General features: G+C 38.4%; 1 protein-coding gene across 5 annotated transcripts in view; it reads right to left on the bottom strand.

The window, feature by feature from the left end:
• Nucleotides 1-8595, bottom strand: part of LOC107743170 (FH1/FH2 domain-containing protein 3-like) — a 190638-nt gene that overhangs the window by 14090 nt on the left and 167953 nt on the right. For all 5 annotated transcript variants that reach the window (XM_016556304.1, XM_016556300.1, XM_016556301.1 and 2 more), the window contains 3 exons: nucleotides 6448-7358; nucleotides 1800-1958; nucleotides 453-635 (listed from right to left, as the gene is read on the bottom strand). In XM_016556304.1, the coding sequence (XP_016411790.1) occupies nucleotides 453-635; nucleotides 1800-1958; nucleotides 6448-7358 (1253 nt within the window). The remainder of the gene's footprint in view (nucleotides 1-452; nucleotides 636-1799; nucleotides 1959-6447; nucleotides 7359-8595) is intronic.

Genomic DNA, 8595 nt, shown 5'->3' with positions numbered 1-8595 from the left:
GAAAAAAATTATATCGCGATACATATTGATACTGAATTATTGTCCAGCCCTATATTTAAGAAACATGCTAAGTTAACATATTTGTTTATCTGAAAAACAATGCTACAGTCAGTTATTCTCCTTTGAAAATGTGCGTTCCGAGCCGGAATGTCGGTCTCTGTTTTGGTTTGTGAAACCCGCCCACTGCCAGTTTACCCAATTGTATTTCGGCACCCGGGTTGCCAGTTGGCGGGAAACACAGCGTATTTAATTTCAGTCATGGAGGCTGGCAAACGAAAGTGTTGGTGTCGTCAATCTGGCAACCTGCGTGTGCATCAAGTCTGAGGAGGAGGGACCGGGTGAAAAAAACCCTCTCCAATATTTTTAATTTGGACTGCAATACCTAGTTCAACAACTCGGTGTCAATCCTACATACAGCACCTTTAAGTGGGGTAACAGAACATGAGGCCGACCTTCTCTAAAGCGTCATAGTCCATCTTAAAGGCCCAAAGCTGCAAGCGGGCGGACAGCTCACTGATGGAGGACAGAATGAGGAGGAACTGCTCTGCGCTGCCCAGCGGAGTGTCAGGGTTCGCCAGCTGGGCCTCCTGAATCTTCTGCGTCTCCTCCTCCGTAGGAATCATTGTCAGGATTTTCTACGAAAGAGCACGAGACCCAGCAGGGAGTGTTAGTATCACTGTCAGAAACCATTGTATATGGGGATTCACCCCTAGAAAGGCATTCGCTACATCAATCATGTGAGCGCTGATGAATAACAACACCTGGAAAGACACTGCATTACTCAAAAATGTGGGAAATGATGACTATTTCATTGCTATTTCATCTGCTACGGGCATATCCCGCCGTTGCACAACTGAATAATTGAATAGAAAAGGTAATTTCTCCTGACCAGAACAAAATTTCTGATAAAATCTTGAGAAACATAAATTGCGGTTGTCTGTGAGAATATAACGCTCTCTGTAGAGACATAAAGGGTGGAGAGAAACACTCTAATCCATTTTTCCCATGACGAAAGATAAAAAATTACAGATTTTATGAGAAAATGGGAACTCCATTATTCACATGTTGATATTGAGACATTTACCTCAGATCTGTATCATGGGCTGTAACAGCCTAAATGAAGCATTTTTCTAACCTTTAATCTTTGAGATGAATTACATGGCTGCTGCCAAAAATGCTTCAGTTTTTGCAGGAAATCCACATAATATTTAGAGTCGCCGGCCAAACCAACTTGCTAAACATTAGTTTTAAGGGTAAAATCTATTGGTTTTGCGGAAATCCAAAGTAAATGTGTATGCTCTCAGGGCAAAGAGGTTGAGTTATTTTGGACACGAGCTTTGACTCAATGCTTTTGGTTTGCCAACTTGAGTCTGTATGTCTCTGTCTTGTTGAAGACAGTTGTAGAAAACCGTGTATTTTGGTAAAAATATGCTTTCATGTAGCAGTCTAGGGATGATCATAAATGCCTGAATGATTGATGTAACGAGAGAAAGAAAGAGAAAGAGAAAGAAAGAGAGTGAAAGTGAACCGAAGAGGGGTTCAAGGAATATGTGACTCACGTGGACTTAAAACAAGGTTGGTATTAAGTACAGATGTGTTTTCTGCATGGTAACCTGTCTGGCATTCTCTGGATTAAAGTGTAACCATGCATTGTACTAGCTTTATAATTGAAACGTATGCATTGAGTTTTATTGTAGCTTTTCTTAATAATTTCATCATGTCAAATTTGCTTCATTACTTGCGGTTGATTTGGCATAATTTGCAAAACGGAATGTGATTTTAAACCGGTGCAGTATTACCTCTATGCCCTCTTTGCTCAAGGCGTACTCGTCAAAGTTGAGGATGGCTGTTTTGATGGTGCGAGGAGGCGGCAGGACCGTCAGGCCAATGTTGATGGCATTACTTCTTTTGGAATCCAGAACGATGATCTCCTGACGCTTCCCATCTGCTGCCGTTTTCTGAAATCAGATATATAAACAGATCATCAGAGTTATTCATATTGACTATACTTTGAGTGGTCAAGACATCAAGGTTTTCTGGTTGGCTTCACTAGACAAAATAGAACTGTATTCAGACAAAAAACAAAACAAAACAAAACAAAACAAATGCCCGTAGTCTATGACTTTGCCCAGTGAATTTGTATTCTAACAATGTCAAACGGTTCACACACATGCATCACAGGAAAATCTTACGATTTTTGTGATTTTTAATACCAGATCTCAATTCATATGTTTTGAAGGATAATATTTTGTGGTAAAAATGTGCCATTTAAAATTTTAAGAGTCCTAATATCATGTCTAACATTTTACACATCAGCTAAGTAATATTATCTCACTTTATGACACAATTAAATAATACCATTACACATGTTGCCTAAGCTTAAAAACTGTTTAGATAAAACAGTTACTTATGGTTCTACTTATGGTTATGTTTCACAGAATGTCGTTTTAAGACTTTTTAGGCAAGAATGTAGTTGTGTAAACTTCAAATATGCAGTTTATTAATAAAGATAGCTCCTATTGAAAATTAGCTTTGACGTTTTTGAAAAGGATGCATTAATCTGATCATAGAATCCTGAAACAAACATATCACAGTTTCCACAAAAATATTAAGCAGTACAAATGTTTTCAACATTAATAATAATAAAATAAAAGTTTCTAGTTCCCACAACAAGCCTGCATCACGATACACATCTATTCTCCCACACCTAAAATGAAATACGGATCTTTCAGTCTGTTCTTACTCTCACGCTGGCCACTGAGCTGAATAGGAAAGGCATTTCTTTAATGTGGATAATTACCCCAAAAATGGCTTCCTGAGATATGAATACAAAACCGGGATATATTTAATGTTTACTCGCCAAAAAGGCACGCAAGCACCTGAGGGCTATTTTGGGACTTTGATGGAGAATATTTCTGGAGGAGCAGAGCCATGATGGTACTCCGTCTGCTGCCTAAGAGGGGGAGAGGAGGGGCTCAGAGGAAAAAGGGAGGGAGAATGGGTTGAAAATGAAAAACAGCTGGAAAAGATTGCTCGGAGCAGAGAGGAGAGGAAACCCTATGCAGGCCACATTTCTGAGACACCATCTTAAAGCAAACAAGCCAAATAATATGATAGATCTTCATCTAAGAACATCAATTCATCTCCAACACTTAAAACCTGTGATGGTGAACATCAGTGTTCATTCTATCAGGTCAGGGATTTATCTCTGTACATGAAAAATAATGCACATGAAAGAATACAATTAACTTTGTTTTACAACCTTGAATGACGGTGCAGTTCATGTTTCAGTGTATAGCACACACACAAATTTCGAGATCCTCGTAACAGGCTGTATTGATTAGGTTAAGAATGTTTCAGCCAAGCTATGACTTGTGACTTGACTTTGTTTTGAGTGGCAGCAGGATTTATGGATCCCAGAAAGCACCTTTGATGAAGCTTTTAGGTAATACAAGGAATCCATCATAGCCAATCAACCAACCTATTACCATTCTGACCTACATTCTGCAGCTCTTTTTTAAACACGTGCGATCATGTCATAAGAAAGAGCTGTGCAGGCCGCACATGGAAAACGGAAGGTGTCAGAATTCATACCATGTGTTACAGAAGAAAGGCCCAGAAAAGATCAAAGTAACTTCCTAGCAGCTATAGCTTGTGTTCACATGTGCTGATAAAAGCCAGGTAAAACCAAAGTAGAGCAATATATATATAGTTTGACCACAAATGATCTGAGTAATTAGTTTTTGGTCAAAAAATGGTGACATAAATAAAATAAAATAAATATTTGTTATTTAGAGTTAATAGCTTCATGTAGTGTTTTTGATCATATTTTTTGTAAAGTCACCATTAGATTAGTGATTAGTGTTCTGTAAAGTTTCTTCCATTTTAGTGAATATATACAACTTATTTTGGTACACAAAAGTAACTTTATATAACCTTTCCAGTTTTTTCAACAAACTGATAAACACATTAGATAAACTAAGAAAGTTCTACATCACTTTAATGTATTATTAATGCTCAGGTTAACTGAAAATGTTAAAAGAGTTCATAAAACTTACATTATTATGTTTGATGTAAACAAGCTGATACAACAGTTTTTCCATAAGTTGATTATACTGATAAGACCTAAACCTAAATATTTATTTATTTATTTGTTTGTTTGTTTGTTTGTTTGTTGATTGATTCATTGATTCATTCATTCATTCATTTACATTTACATTTAGTCATTTAGCAGACACTTTTATCCAAAGCGACTTACAAATGAGGACAATGGAAGCAATCAAAATCAAAAGAGCAATGATATACAAGTGCTATAACAAGTCTCAGTTAGCTTAACACAGTACACGTAGCAAGGGTTTTTTAAATAATATAATAAATAAAAAGAAAACAGATAGAATAGAAAAAGAATAGAGCAAGCTAGTGTTAGAGGTCTTTTTTGCTTTTGTTAATTGTATAATATGTAGTTCTCTAAAAGAGATGGGTTAAGGGTGGGTTTCTTAAGTAGTGGGGTTATACGAGCCTGTCTAAATGTTGAGGGAAAAACACTAGTGTGAAGGGATATGTTAATGATGTGAGTGAGTGCAGGTACAACTGCAGGAGAAATGGCTTGAAGGAGATGAGATGGAATAGGATCAAGCGGACAAGTAGTAGAATGATTAGAAAGGATGTGTTTGGAAACTTCTGCCTCAGAGAGTGAAGAGAAGGATGTGAATGAGTGTATGTTTGCTGGTAAGATGTGCTTGACAGATTGTGGTGTGGAAAATTGTGCACTGATGTTTTTAATTTTATTAATGAAAAACATCATTCATTCATTCATTGTTACAGTGAGGGCATTGTTTTTCATTTGTTGAGGTGTTTTGATCTCTACATTGTTTAAAAACAATTACAAAAAACCTCCATAAATAATGCTTTAATATAATAAAGTTAAAGGCAACTCAACTATATCAATGAGCAAAGAACAGTTTCCGTCCCATGTGTTCAAGAGAACAAAATCGTCACTTCCTGTAAAGCAGGGTCAAATTATCAATAATAAAATTGGAAATTGCTGCAACTGGGGAAGCCACTTTAGCTCTGCTTTCCTACATAATAAATTACTTGCACATCAGATCGTGCAGACGAAATGCAATAAAAAACGCTGTTATGTTATCTTGCATTTGGAGGTGGATATATGATGTTTGAAAATGCAATTGTGTGGGACAGTTTTGGGAGATATTTAAACCAAACCATTTTAATTACAGACTTTGGCTCAGGCATTTCAGAATGACTAAAACAACATTTGAGAAGGTATGCAATGGGATTGGTCCACTGGTTAGTCCAGTTATCCAATCATATTATCTGAAGCAAAGTCACATAAGTTTTTTGTTGTGCATTGAGGAATTTCGTTTTCTTATTGTTTAAAAACGTTATCTACCTCAATTAAGTGCATACAGTAAGTTTTTATGCACATTTTAAGATTTTATGCACCTCTTAGCGTTTTCATCTAGTATTTTCATGCGGCATCCAAAAATTTGCATAAAACATGGGACGGAAATGTGACGTGACATGTGACATGTGGCCAAGTATGGTGACCCATACTCGGAATTAGTGCTCTGCATTTATCCCATCCAAAGTGCACACACACAGCAGTGAACACACACACACCGTGAACACACACCCGGAGCAGTGGGCAGCCATTTTTTGCTGCGGCGCCCGGGGAGCAGTTGGGGGTTCGGTGCCTTGCTCAAGGGCACCTCAGTCGTGGTATTGAAGGTGGAAGAGAGCGCTGTACATTCACTCCCCCCACCCACAATCCCTGCCGGTACGAGACTCGAACCCGCAACCTTGGGTTACGAGTCCGACTCTCTAACCATTAGGCCACGACTTCCCCGAAACCACTAATATTGACATTTAAACTCATTTACATTTTTAGAGAAATAAAATTATGTGAATAAATGAGTTCTTAGCGGCACTCCAGCAAGAAATCGATGAAGTCTGAAACATCAGCCATACAATAACTTGTAGTTACTATGACCATAGTGCAGGGGTGTCCAAACTCAGTCCTGGAGGGCCACTGTCCTGCAGAGTTTAGCTCCAACTTGCCTCAACACACCTGCTCGTAAGTTTTTGTATGCCTAGTAAGACCATGATTAGCTGGTTCAGGTGTGTGTAATTAGGGTTGGAGCTAAACTCTGCTGGATAGTGGCCCTCCAGGAGCAGGATTGGACACCATGGTGTAGTGTGACCTTTACATCCCATTTTAAGTAAGACCATCCAAATGGCTTGTGCAACCCTACCCTGGTCTATACTTATGGATAACTCTGGATCTACCACTAACTATAATGACACTGATGAGGAAATAACTTGTGTAATATTAAGTAAACCAATAATCTTGAGGATGTAAACAACAAAAAAGCAGACTTGATGACTAAAATTTGGAAGAGATACTGAAAAGAGGTAATTTAACAGTACCTTTGTAACTGGGAGCTCCTTGGATTTCGTCTCAAAGAGGTTTTCCAATTTGGCTGTGTCCAGTTTGACCGGATCAAGTTTGGACCACAGTGACTCCCTGCATCTCTTGTGGTTGCTGTACTGCCAGTCTATAGGTCTGACCTCATTCCAAAACAGCCGGATGGTCTTCTTCTTCTTCTGGAAGAGTGGGGGCTCTCCTCGAATAAGCTGAGGAGATCCGAGATGTGGGGGAGGTACTGAAGCCAAAAAAGGTGGTGGAGGGGGCATCATCATGCCAGGGATAGGGGGAGGTGGAGGGCATCCAAATAAAGGTGGCGGGGGTGGAAGGCTGGGCAAGCAGGGAGGCGGGGGAGGAGGTGGCGTGAGGTCACTTGACCCGATCACATTACCAACATCCAAAATGTCTACATCATCCTCCTCTCCCAAGTCCGTGAAGTCCAGCTCTTTGATACGTAGCTCCCGTGGTGTGGCCATCAGCTGGTCCCATATGTGGTCTGACTCCTTTTTAGGGGGTGTTGGTGAAGGAGCCGGCAGAGGTTTTCCCTGTGCTTGATGCTTTTCCTTCCCAGAATGCTCCACCTCATGAGGCGATACCAGTCCTTTCACCAAATCTCCAAATTTCTCAGCCACAGCCCGTACACTACCCTGGTTATCCAGATGCTCCACTTCCAGTTTCTTCATGTTGTCGTCACAAGCTTGCCGTTGCGCCTCCAGAGTGGAGATGCGACAAGCAAGGCTGGTCACAGTGGAATCTTGACCTGAACACTTTTTCTCATTCTCCTTTTCTTTCTCATCTTCCTCTGCCTTCTTGTTTTGAGCATAAAGCATGTCCAGCATGAAGCGTTTGCTGTTAAGAACTTTGTTGCACTGATCGTTCACATCCGCTGTATTCATACAGTCTGTCCACTGGCCTAAGGATACAAATTCAGAACAAGTTTCAACAATATGTAAAATTTATAGTCCATCTTTACAAAACATGTCTATTTTTATGTTGTAATCTGGCACTGATAAAGGAAAAAACAGAAATGCTGAAACTGGAATGAATTTTCACTGCTAAAAGGATTTAGCTTACAATGAAAATGTGTAGCCACTGTCCAAAACTTTTTGTCACACCTGCCAATGACAAGTAAACTAGGAAACTATATTTTGTTTCATTTTATCTGCCAATGATGGGTAAACTGGGAAAACAGCCTTAAACTGGGAACAAAACTAGCCATAAATATTTCTTTCTGACCATGAAACTGTTGTTTGCATTATTATTATTTTAAAAACAAATATATCATTTGATGCTTGGCAAACCAATGTGAATAAAAACACCAGTTGGCTGGTAAATTTATGAACTGCAACATAATGCATCACTTAAATAAAATTCTAATAACTCTGTCTGTCTGATTCTTGCTGATGCAAGTGATGTGCATGCTTCAAATAAAAGACACGTGTCTACTAAATAAAACATCTGTGACTCTTCTAACTTTTACAACATTTTTTTGACCGTCATAGGTTTATCTAGGATGATTTTCTCCCAGAACTCCATTTTCCACATATGTGAAATAATCCTTGCAAAATATCAAGGCACGAAATCAATAACACGAGGACAGTCACTTTTGTATGGTGCCTGGGAGCTGACATGTTCGGTTCACTTAGTTTTGTCGTGGCCACGACATAAGAACACGTGATAATATGTTGTGGCCATGAGATATTAATTTGAGGTAACGTCATATTAACTCTTGGGAACGTGATATAATAACGCTTTGATTATGCTGACTGGAATTTTTGCTGGAATGCAGTTTAAATTGAACATATATTTCATTTTATTTCGGCTAATTAATAGACCATAATTATAAATACTATAGTGTTTCGTTGAGGAATTAATAATTCACATAGTTTCTTTTGTTAATGAAAACACAACACGCTCATTTATCATCACACATGGGCATAAATATAATCATAAAGTCAAAACTTTATTAGCATAATTGTCAGGCATTTATTTGCAAAATATATGGTAGGCTAGCAAATGCTAGTATACAAAAACGTTAACTAGGTAAAGCGATACACAAATTGAAAGGGGAAATAAGCATATATAACAATAAATATAAAAATATAGCCCTAATAAGTTAATGTAATAATAATAATATACAAATATTAAAT

Source organism: Sinocyclocheilus rhinocerous, unplaced genomic scaffold (genome assembly GCF_001515625.1).
Source record: "Sinocyclocheilus rhinocerous isolate Xijiao unplaced genomic scaffold, SAMN03320098_v1.1 scaffold946, whole genome shotgun sequence".
Lineage (NCBI taxonomy): Eukaryota > Metazoa > Chordata > Actinopteri > Cypriniformes > Cyprinidae > Sinocyclocheilus > Sinocyclocheilus rhinocerous.
This window is presented reverse-complemented; position numbering and strand designations above follow the sequence as displayed.